The sequence below is a fragment of the Gymnoscopelus braueri genome (genome assembly GCF_963280865.1).
Source record: "Gymnoscopelus braueri genome assembly, chromosome: 5".
Classification (NCBI taxonomy): domain Eukaryota; kingdom Metazoa; phylum Chordata; class Actinopteri; order Myctophiformes; family Myctophidae; genus Gymnoscopelus; species Gymnoscopelus braueri.
In genome coordinates this window covers 30273633-30291974 of record NC_137606.1, presented here as the reverse complement: position 1 = coordinate 30291974, position 18342 = coordinate 30273633, and the positions used below count along the sequence as shown (strand labels likewise).

The window sequence follows — 18342 nt, the reverse complement described above, 5'->3', positions numbered from 1 at the left end:
TTTAACTAACTAGCCGCACAACTATCCCTCCAGACGATGGGATCAGTTTAATCCTACATTGTCGTCACTTTGTGCAAAAAGTGATTTATTTTTTCTAAAATAGTCTATGGTGATTCTGGAATTAATGTAGCACTACAGGTTGGCACTGGAAAATGTTGGCTGCAAAACAAAAAAATACTGGAAGGAGCTTTTAAGTCTTCTTCAGACATTCTCTCACTTTCCACGTGGACAGCGAGTCAATCAGAGATGATAAATTGAGTCTTGCTGCAATAAATGGAGTCTTGTTGCGATCTCAATCCTACTGACGGATTGTCTAAGTAGAGATTGTCCACTAGAATAGCCCATATTTTATACTAAAACATTGCTTATTTATGGTTGCATTTGAGTAGTCAATGGTGTTTTACAGATAGGTCAAGTGTAGCTGTCGACTGTGTGTTGGATTTGCAAACAAGGCCCACTGCTTGTCTCACACCACTCCATGGCTCATATTAATGCTGGGATGTTTGATATGGGTATAATACAGCACAGCACTGTCTATGTGCTGGAAACAGGGGGTCACATTTCTGCCTACCATACATCACTTCACTAATAGCTCTATTAGCTCAGCCCTCAGGGCCCCTAATGAGAAATATGTGTTGTTTAGTGCAAATATGCATGATAATAAGCTGCTAAATCATTCATAACATTAACTTTGAATGACATTGTCTTCGATGGCTGCCACGCACAGCCTTGGCACTTTGTCACCTGCGTCTAATGCGGCGAAGCAGGATTTAGAGCACGATGGTTGATCTGATGCTCCCCTCGCTAGATTGTTTATAATCTGAGCCAAGGTGTTGCGTTCATCACCCGACCCATTCGTCTTCCGCCGTGCCAGGGCCTTTTGGCTCTCCGCGGGTCAGTGTGGCCAATCGTGCTGAGAGATGAGCACAGATTTGCGGGGTGACACATGCCATTTTGGACGGGGGCGAGGTGAGGGAGAGGAAGCCTGGGAGTAATTGACCTGTCAGTATTCGGCTGCCGCACTGCTCTCCTGTCAGCCACTGGTGGAAATGAGAAAACATTATTTCTAAAATGCTATTTCCAGTCCGCTGTTATTTATTTTTTCCACTCATACCCCTTGTGGGGTCAGAAGATTGCTGCCATCAGAATGACAACAGTGAGGTTAATGAAACCTTGTCTCCTTTCTATCCACTCTCTCAGGACAGAGCCCACATACATTGTGATGTGCGTCGCTCCGGAGCCTCTGTCTGATCCTCGCCCACTGGCTTTAGCTCCATCTGGTTGATCGATAGAACCAGTCGATATGTTTGTTTACCCAGCCCCATGTTTCCTTTGCTCCCAAAATGCATTTCTTCATATTTCCCTCACGTCTAAGGGATGTGTGGGCCTCATCCTATAAGCCTGTTGACCCACATGCCACCCTGGCTGGGTTCAATGCCGGGGAGTCTTAGCTTTGACTGAGAGCGCTTGAGGAAGCCTGTCATTCTGGAAACCAATAGCTGTACTGTCCGAACAAAATCCAGCAGGCTGGAGAATAAAAGGATATTAAATCATAGTTGAAATACTAAAGATAGGCTTGATGTGTCAAACTTGTCATATTTTTGATGCAAATCCCAATCTAATGAGACATTCTTTCTGACTGTCTAGAGCCACCTGTGGCTTCCCCAAAGAGTGTGTGTGTGTCTGTGTGTGTGTGTGTGTGTGTGTGTGTGTGTGTGTGTGTGTGTGTGTGTGTGTGTGTGTGCGCGTGCGTGCGTGCACCGTCTTTTTTTGTTTAGTTTTTCTTCTACCTAAGAACTGAATCCTGTTCTTCAATCTGACAATGGAATAATAATTGTGGTGGTCTTCTTGGTTCTGTGTCCCACCAGCTCCCAGTGCCCCCCCTCAGCAGGTCACAGTGCTGACCGTAGGCAACCAGAACAGCACCTCCATTAGTATCTCCTGGGACCCGCCTCCACCAGACCACCAGAACGGCATCATCCAGGAGTACAAGGTTGGTCAAGGAAAAAGCGAGGCTTTCCTGGGGCTTTTCCTTCTATGGAAGACCCCATTAGAAGCACCACCATGGTTCATCTGATCTTGATCTTTCTTTTTATCTGTCTTTTTTGCTCAATACATTTATCTCCACCTCTTCTGTTCCCTCTTTAGATCTGGTGCCTCGGTAATGAGACACGGTTCCATGTGAATAAGACGGTTGATGCAGCTATCCGCTCAGTGGTGGTGGGGGGCCTGCAGGTGGGGGTCGTGTATCAGGTGGAGGTGGCTGCCAGCACCAGTGCAGGGGTGGGTGTTAAGAGTGAGCCCCAGCCTATTGTCATAGGTAAGGTTTGCTTGGTTGTTATCACAACTAGTTTTGCTAATCTTGACCTCTGCATTTACAAAACACAAAACAGTTTGTGGAATTAATTGCTTGCAAAATTGTGTCCTTTCCTTTCCATTTTTTTTTTTTTTTTTTTGAAAAAAGAAAGAAAACAACATTAAACGGCATTTATTTTGAACAGTTTTCTATGTTGTTGACAGCAGTGGCCTAACTGATTATACTGTATTTTGAAAATACTACTATTTTGATATGTGGCCTGCGTGCCCAATGCCCATACAGTATATATGATTTATGTGGAACTGGGGCAGCTTGTGTCTGATTTGACACATAACTGATGGCTTGGCCTGTAGCATGTTCTTATTTCCCAAATGTCACTCACATAATCCATCTCCAAGAGCTTGCAGCCCTAAGCTTGCAGATATATTATTGTGTGTGCTGGGGTGTGGGTGTGGAATCTGTCTATACGCATGTGTGTTTGCGTGAAGTGTGTGTAATTTTTGAGCGGTGTAGCCGCTCCTATAAGTGGGGTTGGGAATTCGTCCTTCCCTGTACTGTGATTGGCCGACTCTATTCACACCCTTTCCGTCCTTCCCTGTACTGTGATTGGCTGACTATATTCACACCCTTTTCGCCGTACCGTGATTGGCTTACTCTATTCAGACCCTTTGCTTTGATTGGCTAGCGAGACGCATGATGAAATTAATAACCTATAAATAGTACCACGCACTTCAAAAAAATCTAATTTTTTTATTGTGTGCTTCTATAGAGACGGAGAGAGCGAGATATCTTTTGTACACACATGACACAAACACTGTATGATACATGCAGGTGCACGTATACTGTGTTTGCGTGGTAACATTTTGTGTGTGTGCTTTGAGTCTTATCACGCTACAAGAAATAGTGTCAGACAGGCCAGTCAGGGTGAAGCTGTGATTGGAGATCAATACAGTGAAGGATCCTCTCTTCTCATTTCACATGGTATATTTTACTGGCCTTGGAGTGAATTACGGGCTGAGCTAAGCAAACAGTCTGTTCACCCAGGGGTTTGTTATAAGCTTTTGGGCTTTGCCTCCCTCCGTCGACACATTAGTTTTCACCACACACCCTCTAGATCCATGTCCAGCTCCCTTCGGTCAATATCTCGGCTGTAATTCATCCGAGTCTAGTTTCTTTGAGCCATAATCCACAAACCTTATCTCACGGTGTATCTGTCGGTGCTGTGATTTATAAATACAGACCATACTGAATATTCTTTAAGCATTTAACAATAATTACTCGCCAAGATGGTTCATTCCCATTTTGTAGCGCAGTCACCTTGAGGCATCAAACGACGCGTGACTAAATGTTGTGTCATGCATGTTTCTCTCAGAGTGTGCCCTCAGGTTAACACTCGTGGCCCTTCTTTGCACCCTAGGTAAGGACTTCCGGGACGTGATCATGAGCGGCAACAGAAACAACAGCATCACAGAGCAAATCACTGACGTGGTGAAGCAGCCAGCTTTCATCGCCGGCATCGGAGGGGCCTGCTGGGTCATCCTCATGGGCTTCAGCATCTGGCTCTACTGGAGAAGAAAGAAGAGAAAGGGCCTGAGCAACTACGCAGGTTAGACCGCTCAGGGGCTGCAACATGTAGTCATGCATACAAATTAAAACACAGACTAGAAGTTTATACACAAAATCTCTCTCACTCTCTATGATATTAGCGCTTCACAGGGGCTTATTAGTTTTGTATCTTTCTCTACAGTAATTTACCACCCATGCCAATGTCTGTAGGAGGATTCGACATCTTCATTTTGAATTAGCATAATTTTGATGAGGTTTTGAAGCCACTGCTAGCAGTAAGGTTCGGAGGAGGGGCGGTGCTGCATTGATGCTCAGCAGGGAGCCAGATGTCAACATGAATCATATTCAAAGGCCCGCAGTCTTTGACAAGTCCACCCACAGTGTTGTTAATAGCCCAGAGTGGTGGGGGCTGAGTGGGCAGACTGGACTCTCTACTGGTCACTTTGGACCAGAACGAACTGGAAGTGGTCCAGCTCTCCTCCCACACACTGACCCTGACATCTCACTGAGTGACCTCCAGTCAATACTTGCAGCAACCAAGTACACATAACATGCCACGGGTACAAGATTTAATTACAGAGCAGGACATGGTAATGAATGCACACTAGTTGTACAGCTGGTATAATACCAACATTAATCCAGTCTTAATGCCAAGTAGATTAAGAGGTTTGCCTTCATTTAAATATCTCCTCTATGTATTATTTCCCCTTTTCACATTAAACACAACATGTCAAAGGTCTTATTTGCAGGCAGCTGGGATTTGCTCTATGAAGATTATGCTCTTCATTTCTGTTTGTTGCATACTGTGTGTGTGTGACGTGTGTGTGTGTGTGTATTTTCTTTGGTCCGTGCCGTCGTCTCCACATCTCTGTGGCCTCGGAGCTGGCTGCTTTCCTGGCTGTCTCTCTGCACATTGGGTGATGATGTGGTCTCACAGCCTCATCCCTGGTGTGCAGATGCCCCCAAAGCACCGCTTACCTCTTCAGGCTTTTAACACACAACCTCTCTGTCTTCTTGTTTTGCAGTTCAATCCTTCACCTTCACCCCTGCAGGTACTGTTCATTTGTCCCGTCTCCTTATTCCATCCTGCCACAGCACCCCAATCCCCCTCTGAACATTTATGCTTGGTTTGACAGACCCGAGGCGATGTCTAATGCAAATCCAAAACCTCCTACCTCCTCTCGAGGTGGACAGACTCACCCACCCAAGCAAAGGGGAGGTTATCACTCAACTTAAAATGAGAGGGAGCTGGATTTGTGATTGGCCATTACCAGGGTCCTGTAAATCCCAAACCGCATCCCTGCCCAACCCACAGCTTTTAGTTTTAAAATACTGTGTTGTATTTGTTTGTATGTGTGTTGTGTCCATCTGGTTTTGAATGAAAGCTCCATCCTGTCTGGTGTACCTTTCTTTGTGTCGGTCTAGTGGTGCTGGGTGAGAACATCCTCTTCTCCGGATTCCTCCTCCTCAGAACTACTTACCTTTCTGTTTCCCCTCCCAACACAGCTTTGGTTATAATTTACTTGTACCTTTCTCTTCCATAGGTGGTAGTTGGGTATTTGCGAGGTGTATGTTTCATTTTCACAATTCCTTTCCCCATATGTATTGTACGTATGTATGTATTTCTACTGCTGTGATTTCCCTCCGTTTCTCCATTTCAAGTATCATTTTGTACACGTATCTCTGGCTGATTAGCTAACAGCAGCTAATTTGATAAGTGTAACTCTGTTAGTTGGCACTGTAAAGGATCTATGGACATGACCCTCCTCACTGGCACAGTGGCGTAGCGCAGTAACGGCTGGCCCTGATGCAGGCTATTTAGGATGGGCCCCCGATCCTCCAGTGAACGCTACCCCCCCCCCCCCCCCCCCCCGCCGTGAACACTGAATGTGAACGCTGGCAAGCCATCTTGACTTACACAAATAGATTAATTAGCTACATGCAATAATGCATCATCAGTTTATTAGAGCCCTTTTTCTTCAGAATAACGAACAATCAAAGGGTATTGCGCTAAAATGACCACTTCTGACTAACCCTTCATAACGTGTCTCAGCTGACCTGCTGAGGCAATAAATCTAAATACTGTAGGCTGCTACTACTCACAGGCTATACTGTAGTGGTGGCCGCCGTCCGTGAGTCTGTGGGTGGGACACTGACTGGAACAGCTTCGGGAAAGTTGATAAAGCAGTCTCCTCATAGAGCTTTTCAGTTCAAGTGGTAATGTTTAACGTACATAATGTCCATCTTTATGATTAACGTCGTTTTTTACCTGCATGCGACGTGACCTCGCAGGCAAAGTGTGGATAGCTGTTGTGAAGAGTCTAGGCATCCATGCTGGATGTTTCATCTTCAAATGCGTGTACATTGTTGCTAATTTGTGGTAGGACAACTTGCCACCTTTACTCCATCTTGCTTGTGTATCTCGCCCTCTCATTTGAAAGCACTTTTAACTCGTAATTATTTTACGTAATTAATTATCTCGTAATTAACTTTACCGGCGACTGCAGTGCCAACAACTTCACAGCAACACCAGAGCCATATAACATACAGTAAGGCTCTAAGTAACACTAACTCTCCCTTTCCGGCGGCCACCGGGCGGCTGTTCACAATAAAGTGTCTCCCCTTTACCTCCAAATAAAACACATTTTACACTGGTTATTATTGACAGGAAATTGAGTCTTAATTTAGTCTTTAGTCTCGCGGTAACTTAACAGCATGTGTTTGTGGGAGAGAGAGCGCGCGAGAGAGAGAGGGGAGAAAGTTTCTCTGTCTCTTGAGGTAAGATTAGAGGAGGAGAGAGATAATGACAGTGGGATGTGAGGACATAGAAATGAGCCTCTATTACAGATTAAATGAGCCCACGGGTTGGCGGGTTCCTCTCTGCTGGTGCAATACTGGTGTAGGAGATGAGTGTAGTGCAATGAGTCAGGGGTCAACACAGTGCCCCTTCTGAAATCTCTGACACAGTAAAATCCTCTATGGTAATGTAACTCTAGGAGCATTACTCAGAGTTACAAATGGATATATTAACACTGACGATTTGACTGTGTAGCTGCTCAGTCCATTCCTTATTGTACATTATAGAGTAGTAGACTATCCATGCCCTGGTCAGCTCTTAATACAACCGGACCCGTCACCTGACCTCAGCTCAATCGCATACCGGTATTTGTTGAAATCATCTATAGCCCTGCTGTCCCATAGCATGTATGTTAAAACACACCAAAAAATAGACTATGCCTATTATGTCTGTATTTTTATGGTATTAACTAAAAAGATACACTTGATAGACAAAATCCCTACACTGAACCATGAAATAAGAATTGTCTAAGGTTGGAGAGATTAGAAATGTTTATGGAAATTGCTAGAATCCCATTTTCGTGGCTCTAAACTTCGAGTGCAGTGTGCATAATGGATTGGGGGAGGGGAGTGTGTTTTGTCAATTGCAAAGTTGTGAATTGCAACGTTTGTGGGCTGAAACACAGGCCTATTGTGGAACTGTGAATTATTGTGCAATGGAAAGGGATGGAGAAAAAACATCTGTGCCTGATAGCCTGTGGCTGCAGCAAAGCTTATCAGCTTGTGTAGAGCAAAGCTTGCACTGTTGACAAGGGAACTAAATGAAATAAATGCCCTCATGGATGATAAAGAAAATCTTGAACAAGTACAGAAAATGCTCCTGCTTTTGTGCTTCCAGCACCCCTCATGTTACCTGCAAACCAATGAGTGAATATTTATCGCTGAACTTTTAGGATATCAAAAAAGGTATGCGATAGGCCTATACAGATATGCACATCCATGTAGTCTCATGCTGAGTGAAAAAACAATATTGTTTTTCTATTTTCACTGTTGATTTTGAAATCATCTACAGTGTATAGCCCTGCAGTCACTGTGCAACACGCACCCTATTCTTTACCTTTATTCTGGTGACATTGACGTCTTGCATCACATTGCAACATGTTATGAGCTTGTAGATGTATTTCCACCGACTGTTAGCCATTTTCGTCGAAGGTTCGCCTTTTATGACATACCCATAGGGTTTAAGTGGTTATGTTAGCGAAACTGATGTATGTGGTGCTTATTGTTTTACTACGTGGAGGACAAAAGGCAAGGACAAAATGAGGGGCGAAGAAGACGCAGATTTGCAGTATCACGGAGGTGGTGGTGTTCAGTGTGTGAGCCTGAGTGTGGCTGAAGAGTCTCACAGTACAGCACTTCTCGGTATTGGTGATTAGGTGATGTACAGAGAGTGTCTTGTCCCGGCCTCCTAAAGCTGTCAGTACCGGGGAGGTAAATCACCACACTGTGGAGGCACTCGGCCAGCGGGGGAAAGAGATTTGATGGAATTTTTATACGCTGATTATGTCCCCATCCCCCTTAATGCTTATTAAGGGGGATTAATCTGTATTCATATTGGAGAAAGTGCTTATCTGGAAGAAGGAGGCGAGTGAGGCACAGCCTCACAGTCACGTCACTCCAGCAGACATTAAAGTCCCTCCACAGCAGCCCCAGAATGTGCCTGAGCACAGATAGGGACTTCAGAGGCCTCGCTGCTGCGAAGATGCCTCTCCCCAGATACAACTCTCTAATGCAAGTTTGTTGGTAGGGTTACAAAGGCATGTGGCTGTAGCTATGGGTGGCTACAACTGCCGTATTGCATTCAAAAAAACGTGCAAAGCAGAAACCACTTTTCTATAAAAATAAATAATAAAACTATTAGTGTTTTCTTTTCTTTTGTATTTAGGCTTTTTGGTTTTCAGATTGGATTAAGAACATGGTTAATTAACTATGCATTGTTCTAACATGCACTGGGACAAAATGTGACTTTACTTGTGTCTCTTGCATTCATTGTCCGACAAAAAACAGACGGTGATGAAAGTATCTGCTTAATTAAGCTAACGAGAGGTGTTACACCAGCGGCCCCCTAGAGACTACACTTACTGTATGTCTTTCTTCTCCCAGTCATCAGCATTCCCGCGTCAACCTTGGAAAACCCCTCATCATCTTTTTCTGCCTACTGTGTCTCTGCCTAACATGCAAGACTGTGTTTGGCTTGTGCCCGGGCTTGCTTTGGAATCAACTTGAATGAGGAGTGGAGGAATGTTCAGCCCTCCTTTTCTCTTTAATTTCCATCTGTGGAATAAATGAGACAAATTACTATCAGTTCTCTCTCTCTCAACCAGTACTTACTCTCGTTTTTCCTCTCTTCTTTTTTCACCTTGGTATGTGGTGATTTCCAAAGTGCTCCGCCCCCCCCCCCCCCAGACCCCCCCCCTTGTGTATTTCGTATGAGCCATTGAAGTCGTACATGCTTAGATATCGTCGTCTTGTCATCATGGTTGCTGAACAGAGATGAAATGACTTCTTTGCAGCCAGCGCTCACTTTGAGCTTTGGAGTTTTACTAGCCGCTGACAAAGACCGGGTTTGGGGGCTTATTATCTATAGATCACTGTAATGGAACAGGCCACATACATGGCTTGTAGGGGAGCCCTTGCTAGCGGGGGGGATCAGTAACTCACAGCCTCCACCCCGCAGATATGGGGGTTCAGCCTGATTAATGAGTGCTCGGCCTTTTCTAATCATTTTTGGCTGAGATTTAATCACAAATCAGATAATACGTCAAGAGCAAAATAAGAGAGATGAAATGAGTTTTTGCTCTCATCAGGCATCCCGTCCTTGGGAGGAACACAATGTCTCTGCGTAATGCAAAGCAAGGCAATCTGGAACCCTCATCATTGCATCTTTTTTTTTCTTAATTTTCGCGCAAGGGTATGGACACAGAGGGCATCTGCATCCCTTTGTGCATCCATCAACCATCTAGCTGCATATAAGAGACAGGACACATGAACAGAGGAGTAGGTAGTTACACACATACAAGGGCAAACCTGTAATAGCCACACTTCTTCTTGTCATCAACTTATGGAAATTAACCCTTGTTCTAATCATAGTGTAATGTGCATCTGAAAACTTAATATATTGCTTTGTCTTTTTTCTTCCCTTCTCCCCATCTCTCTCGCCTTTCCATCTTCTCTGACCTCAGTGACGTTCCAGAGAGTTGATGGCGGTCTGATGAGCAACGGAAGGTGAGTGTTCCCGGAATTCGCTATTTGAAATACAGCATAATTTCACCCTTTTGCCAAAGCACAGCATACAAGTAATCAGTATTCCTGATGATTCATCAGTATTCTAGTAATAGTACAGTATTATTCTATTAATACATACATACTATTGTCACAGTTTTACCCTAAAGTGTAGCTCAACACTGATTGTTTATTGTGCTATCGTTATTTTCTTTTAAGCCTCTAGCCTAAACTTTGCATGTCATAACATAACTGAACTTGGCCTAAATCATGCCTTCGTTTTTGTGCAGATGTTCCATCTTATTCTTACGCTGATAAGTGACTGATGGATTGATAGATCACCAATACATGCTTGTGTACCTCGAATGCAAATCTGTCTACAAACATACATTTCTACCACGTCTCTGTTCATGCATCGATAGATGAACTCATAAATCTCCCCGGCAGAATTAACAGAAACAATTTAAGCAGAGAGGGCTTTTATTTTGTCATTTATCTTCCACTGCCGGCTACAGGCAACCCAGAAGCCCCCTGGAGTGATAAATTTGCCTGTCACCTTGCGTGGGCGGCTGGGATCTGAGCACATGTAATAATGTAAAAATAATTACCCAGGGGAGAGGTGTGTGGAGGTACCCCTCTTGCTCCCCCGTATAGCCTGCTCCATTTCCTCGCATGTTACGGGAGGAGAAAGTGGCTACAAAGAAAAGGGCACATCTCAATGACACCAGTTACAGAGCCTTTGTGGGTATGCAGGGGGCTCCCTTGAGAATCCAGGGCTTCTGTCTATCTAGTGCTTATCACACCTGACTAGGTAAAGCCTCCATATCTCTAACACTCCCAAAGAGTACCAAAGACGTCTGACCCTGTGCATCCCTGGGCTTTTGGGAATGTGTATCTTTTCAGCAATTTGGCAGTTGTGTTTTGTACTGTGTATGTAGAAAGAAATGAATATACTCTGTGTGTGTGTGTGTGTGTGTGTGTGTGTGTGTGTGTGTGTGTGTGTGTGTGTGTGTGTGTGTGTGTGTGTGTGTGTGTGTGTGTGTGTGTGTGTGTGTGTGTGTGTGTGTGTGTGTTTATATATATATTATGTATGTGTGTGTATATATATATATATATATAGCGTGTTTCTTGCTCCTGTTGAGCTGCCAGCTCAGTTCTCAAAGAATTAGCCACGCCACTTGCCATGGCTTTTCTCATCTACTTTCTGCTGTAGTGTTTTTCCTTCAATTTTCCACATAAGTGGTTCTGATTCTCACTCCGCTGAACGGGATTTGAAATGTCTGTATTTGTGGTGCTCTATATTTGTCACATCCTTAGTCAGCAGCAGTGGCTGCTACATTCTCACTGACATTAGAAAAGGTTGCAGTCTGTTTTTCTTAGCACTCTTGATCCGCAAGTAACTGGTGATATCACCATCCAGATGTTGCGGGTCCCCCATCTGCCCCCAGCGTGAAAATGAGAAGAGTATCACAGGAAAATGTGTTCATTTGTTACGTGCAATGTTTATTGCATTAATTAGACGATAGCAAATGAAGCCGCGTCTGTTCCCAGTTGCTCATTGGCTCCTGCCAAATTGCCCTGACTGAACAATTACACTTAATCGATCACAAAATAAATGATTCATGGAAGATGAATAGTCTGCAGATTGGTAGACCTGGACGACTTGGCATTGGCTGCTCAATTGAAATTGATAAAAGCTGATAAGGGCCCATTCCTTATCCCCCTGCCAATAGGGAGATGGTAATTAGGAGGTAGTAATAACTTCCTATCTCGGCACTGATCAATATTTTAGCAAAGCCGATTTACTCCTATAGAGGAGGAGAGTGGGCTGATCCCAGTGCAATGAACAGGTCTCACCAAGACTGTTGCTATGGAGATTATTTTACATTCCAGTACGTGAAGGCTAAGTGACAGAATGCTCTCAGCCTCATGTGAATGTAGAATGGAAATGTGTGTTGTTCCTAGATGTTTACAGTATATTGTAATGTGCTTTTGGTGCAGGCTCCATACACCAGCAGCCTTATGAGACTACAAACATGCTAGATTTATGAGGTTGTTTTTGGATTAATATCTTTCAGTTGCTTTTTCTTTTCTTTAATTTTTTTTCAGTGCCTAGCCTTGTGTCAGCCATTTTAGACAGTATTTCACATTTTCCTACCTATCACAACAGCCAACTCAAATGTCTGACAGGAAAATGGCTTCAAATCTTATCTGCCAAGGTTGCCATCCATCCCTGGTTGGACAAGGAAAAAAGTTGGATGCCACCCCCCCCCACACACACACACACACACACGCACGCACGCACGCACACACACACACACACACACACACACACACACACACACACACACACACACACACACACACACACACACACACACACACACACACACACACACACACACACACACACACACACACACACACACACACACACACACGTGCACGCACACAAACAGCAGTCACCCATAAAACAAATCCCCCCAACAGAAATCACTCTTATTCTAATTATCCTTTCCTGGAATACTGCTGTGTGATAAATACAAGGACGATGCAGTCGTTCCCATTGTCAACTCCCTGTCTTCCAAATGGTCTTTCTCCGGTGGGCTGGCTGGCTGGCTGGCTGGCTGGGGGGGAGGGGGGGGGGGGGTTAGCTCGAGCACGTGAGGAAAAGTGAGACTGGTAATGAGACAAAGGCACAGGCTTTTCCTGCAGACGGATGCCTCCATGGTGCAGTCTAGCTGCAGTCGACTAGAGGGACCAACGCCCTGCCTCTCTGGTGCTCTCCTTTGTCAACCGCTTGGAAACTCCAGGCTGACAGATGTTGAGCGCACGACAGGGAGGGAGGAGGCATGAAACGGGGAGGTGTATGGGGAGAAAATAAAGGAAAAATAGGGTTAGGGAAAGACGGGTTGGGAGGGAGAGAATGGGGGGGGGGGGCTTTCACGGCAGCCTGAAACAGACGGGGAGGGGAGAGGAGAGGCGGGGGGGGGGGGGGGGTGGAGATGTATTACCCTATAAAAGTGCATGTGTCTGATGCACAGCCATCAATTTGAATGACTCGTCTCCCCCGAGGGCCTGTTTTGGCATTCAGAAACCATGGCGAGGGCTCTTACCTTGTCAGGGATGCAGTTCATTTGGACCCCACCCCCCCTTCATCCCACAACCCCCCTCCGCCTCTGTAGAATACTCTAGCTCTTCTCATTAGAACCTGTAGCTGAGGGAGAGACTGACTGCTGCCACACACCAACACCTGCCCATGTCCTCGGGGCTTGCCTCTTCTCCCCCCTTCTCCCCAGTACCCCAGCCCCCCCCCCCCCCCCACCCCGGGCTTGCATGTCACCCTGCTGGAGACAAAAGCTCATCAAGCACCCTGGCGCTGCTAAGTGTCGCTCTCTATGGCTTCCCCGAGACGTATCGCGCGCGCGTGCGTGTGTGTATCATTGGATCTATTGCAGACTGTACTGTAGGTCACTGACGGCAGGGCGTGCCGTGCTCCCGCAGGAAGTCAAAACTATCCGCTTTATCACACGTGCACACTTGTCTGTCTGTAACAGCCTGTGATTTGTCAGGGAGAGGAGGAGGAAGGAGGAGGAAGGTGCTATTGCAGCGGAGACCTTGAGCAGAACAATGAGCCGGTCGGTTCCCCTGCCTTTTCTTTCTTTTCTTTTACTGTGGATATGTTGACTCGGAGGTTTGTTTGTACACACGGTTTCTTTTGTTTCCTCTGTGTGCTTTGGTCAGTAAATTAGCCGTCACACATGATTGAATTCAGAGTGAGCACATCTCAATCCATCTTGATGGCTAGTCGTTAGAAACAAGAGGAGTGCAGCGTATCAGTGAACTGACACATAAACAAAAGGCATTTAGCTCCCATATCACATTTCCATCTACCTCCATCTGTGTTGCCAGTGGAAACGAGCCTCCGACGTGATTGTACAGTAAAGCGGCCCTAATGGCCTCCCAGCAGTCACCCATGACAGGTTAAAGTCTTAATGGACACTTTTTATGGCCTCCCACCCCCTCAGGAGGGGCACAACACCTGTTAAATGGAGACGTCCTCTCGTATGCAGGCATCCCACAAGTGGGCCGAGGGATCTGGGGGAGGGGGGTTCAGGGCAGTGGATTTCGACGTCTCATCAAATAAGATTTAGACTGTCTGGACATCACTACAAGGGGCTGATGGGAAAACACAGCAGAGCGCATGGGATATTAATGAACAAGGTAGCGTGTACATGCGGGTGTATACATGAGCTTGTGCACGTGTTGGACTGCATGTGGCGCAGGCAAATGCATGCATTAATGTCTCTACAGTGTGTATTTGCATTAGCGAGAGAATCTGACAAAGGCACAGCAGGGGAATAGGAGAGATAAAGAGCTGTGTTTGCCTGAAGGAATTCTAACTTGTGGGGGGACAAATGTACCCATATTCCATAATGTTTCTTACATTTTACCACCTTTTTCAGTTAGTACCAGCTTATCTCACTCGCACACACACACACACACACACACACACCCCCCCACACACACACACACACACACACACACACACACACACACACACACACACACACACTTTACGCACATAAACATAGGACCAAATGTTTGATTTCACATCTTTACTTTGATTTCCTACTGATTACTGTCACGTTCTTATTTATTTATTATTAATCAGCAGAGTGAGGGAACAAGGGACATTATGTAATTCAGAAAGAAACTGTGTAATAGTGTGATCGCTTTTGATTTGACCAGAAACTCATGGCTTTTATTTCATCTAATCGTGCCGCCCTCTGTTTCTCCCCAGTCGCCCTGGCCTGCTGAATGCCAGTGACCCAGGTTACCCCTGGTTAGCTGACTCCTGGCCCGCCACCAGCCTGCCAGTTAACAGTGGCTCCGGGGGACCCAACGACCTCAGTAACTTTGGCCGCGGAGGTGAGTGAACGTCCACCCTGTGCCCTCCCAGGTACGGTGGAGGGGAGAGGCCATAACAGATAAAGGATGCTGATAGGATCTTCCAGGCTCTCTGCTCTGTCTCAGTACAACAATACAATGGTTTCTGTTGCACATCATGTCCGACGCAGTCTGCAGAAACGCGTACACCAAAGCATAATGTGTTGGGATATGCATTTCGTTGTGATATACATTTCCAGAATATATCACTTCAGAGGACAACCAGAGCGTTAGCAGCAGCAGGGCGTCCACTGTCACCAAGCTGAGTAATGGTAAACTGTCCAGCTTGGTGTCACAGCCCATACCTCAGAGGAACAGAATCTGAGGCGAGAGATGGGCAGAGTGTGTGTGGGGGTGTGTGTGAAAAGATGGTCTTGGGCAGCCAGTCGTGAAGGACATGCGCAGCTTGACTGGCGCAGATGTGGATGCTTCCACCATGGCTGTACATCATCCCCCCTTCACTGGGCATGCAAACCACAGGCTCTCTTTCTCTCCCTGTCTCTCTCTCTCTCTCCCTCTCTCTCCTGGACACGCAAAATAGCAGCAGCATCCCTCATCTATTGAGAACGATAAAAGGGAGGAAAGGGAAGAAAAAGGAGCACCAGGGTTGGAAGTCCGAGGGGTTGAAATAAATCAATAACTGGGATGAGTTTTTTAGTCGGATGAATATTATGCCAAGAGACAAGCTGTCGTCAAAGTGTTGAGCTGCAGACTGGACTGCCTTGTTACTCAGAGAACTCTCCTGCACCTGTGACCCATGGGGTCACTCTGATATAATGCCTTGTCAGACAGTTGTGTCCTCTTAACCTGCCATGAGGTCTAGCCTTGTTCTGCTCTTATTAAAACCTTCTGGGTTTACAGTCAATCTTTAATTAGACGCCAAGAAAGGCTTATTTTTTACACTGCACCCTCCGCACTCTTTTCTAGATCTCCCTAGTGGCCAGGGGGACAAAACGGGTACCATGCTGTCTGACGGGGCCATCTACAGCAGCATCGACTTCACCACTAAAGCCAACTACAACAGCCCAGGCCAGACATCCCAAGCCACCCCCTATGCCACCTCCCAGATCCTCCACTCCAGTAGCATCCATGAGCTGGCCGTGGACCTGCCCGAGGCCCAGTGGAAGGCCTCGCTCCAGGCCAAGCAGGAGATGGCCAACCTGGGCTACTCTCTACCTGACAAGAACTCCTGCAACAACAGTAAGAAAGAGAGAGAACATCAATGTTTGCAGCAGTGGTGGTGTCTTCATGCGGGTGATTGTTTCTGTACAGCGTTTACAAGAATGCGACTATCAACTGCAAACTTATGACACCACTTTCACCACCACGTTAAGTGACACAACCGAATGACGTCGTGCCTCACTCACACCGGTGCATGCGCATTCCAGTTTACTGTGATGAGACACATGCCGTTTTCAGTTTAAGCACACGCCTTTTTGTTCTCTGAAATCGAATCCCACTGTCCACGGTGGGGAGGTTGTGTTTGAAAGAGTATTTTTTCCCCAGTGGATATAATCATTTTTAACTTAATATACTGTTTATTCACCACACAACCGTGCTGCTCCAGGAAAATAACAGATTTTGAGCCTTTACTTTTGGAGGTTGAGTAAACACATTATGAAGGACTTGTGCAGTTAAGTCAAGCGTCCATCTCCTTGGAGATGGCACTACTGGTCCAGTTTCAGAATGACCATATCATTTTAAAAGTATAGATCATGTAGGTATTGCGTGCCCTGCTTCCTTGTTCACAGTCACCGCTCATTGGTAAAATCCTCAGTGTTAATTTAACTCTGAGAGAGTGTGCAAATGTAACCAAATGTACCCTTACATTTGCACACTCTCAGAGACATAAATAATTACCTGTCCATTTTAGCTGGACTAATATTTAAGAAAATTATCCAAATGAATTACCAGGGATTTGATGTTGGATTGTCTTTTAAACCTTGTGTAGGTTTTTTATACTTTAAACGATTAATGAGTAGGCCTATTCCTAGGTTATTAATCTAATACATATTTATGATCTAATTTTCCAACTGAGTGATAGATTAATTAGACTGTACCTTTAACATAGTCTCTGTAATGTAATGCGTCTGTAATAAATCCCTTCCTAATGTTTATTTGCATAATTTGAAGAAGTAAGATAATATATGATTATGTTTAATGAAAGGAAACTATACTGACTCAAATACTTTAGAACTGGATTTACAGACCTCATGTAATTGATTGAAAATACTTTAATGAAAGATTATTTCCTCCTTTTATGTCCATCTCGACATTTCTATTAACCAAATAAGCCCTACACTTCGTCGAATAACGACTAGTGAAAATACACGATCTACATTACAATATCACAACGTCTTGCATGGCAACGTGTTGTGAGCTTGTAGATCAGCCATTTTAGAATGGTTGCCAGGTTGAAAGTGCTTAAAGGAGTAGTTCACCCAAAAAATGACTTATTTTCTATCAATTACACACCCCATGAAGCCTTGAATCCATGGATTTATTTGTGTTTTTGTGGCATTCCTAAGCCAATAATTTGATTCCCGTCTCCTACCGGCTAATGTATCCGGTAGGAGACACAAAGTAGATTATTTGTGTCTCCTACCGGATACACACCCGGTCATCAAATTATTGGCTTAGGAATGCCATAAAAACAAAAATAAATCCATAAATTCAAGGCTTCATAGGGTGTGCAATTGATAGAAAATAAGTAATTTTTTGGGTGAACTCCTCCTTTAACACATCCACTGCCAAGGGCTAATCTCATAATGTACTCACCAGTGCCAAGGTGTTTTTGTTGTTTTTTTGTTTTTTTCATGTCGCCATAGATCTTGTTAAAATCCTTAAGATTGAGCGCTACACAGTCTGTTTACATCCGCGAGATCTCCCTGTATCTCCCAGTGAAGACCGCATGTCAAACGGACTTCCATGACTGTAGTTAGAGCGGATTACGTTAAACAGTGAAATGCGAGGAGAAAAAACTACAGGAAGAGAATTGAGTTTCAGTTTCGTCTGTAGAATGGGAGCGGGCGTGATCGTGAAAACCGGATCCCAAATAATTCTATTTCCTGTCATCAAACCGGAAACGGAAGTGGATCAAAAAAAATCCGAAAGTGCACCCGGACCGCGCATGCGCGAAAAGACCGCAGCCCGTAGGGCTACGGTCTCGGCGCTTAACAGTTGGATTTAACGGCCCGTAGGACTACGGTCTTGGCAGTTAATGTGTTAAGCGTTATTTAAGAAAACCAAACAATAAAAAATATTTTACATTTTTTAAAGAATTTGCATATACATGACCAAAATAGGGATGCCAGCAGGGTTAAAGTGGTTAAAGATGTACAACAAACATTGTCTTTCATACATTACCAAGTTCAATAACTGTGTCAATGAGAAAGAGACGAGCCTTAGTGAACACAGGAACCTTACATGGA

The 18342-nt window shown here is 45.0% G+C and overlaps 1 protein-coding gene across 4 annotated transcripts in view; it reads left to right on the top strand.

The window, feature by feature from the left end:
• Positions 1-18342, top strand: part of robo2 (roundabout, axon guidance receptor, homolog 2) — a 195444-nt gene that overhangs the window by 153905 nt on the left and 23197 nt on the right. For 2 of the 4 annotated variants that reach the window (XM_080428889.1, XM_080428887.1), the window contains exons 16-22: positions 1869-1993; positions 2149-2325; positions 3740-3923; positions 4909-4935; positions 9922-9964; positions 14766-14893; positions 15839-16111. In XM_080428889.1, the coding sequence (XP_080285015.1) occupies positions 1869-1993; positions 2149-2325; positions 3740-3923; positions 4909-4935; positions 9922-9964; positions 14766-14893; positions 15839-16111 (957 nt within the window). The remainder of the gene's footprint in view (positions 1-1868; positions 1994-2148; positions 2326-3739; positions 3924-4908; positions 4936-9921; positions 9965-14765; positions 14894-15838; positions 16112-18342) is intronic. The other 2 variants (XM_080428890.1, XM_080428888.1) reach the window with 1 other exon arrangement.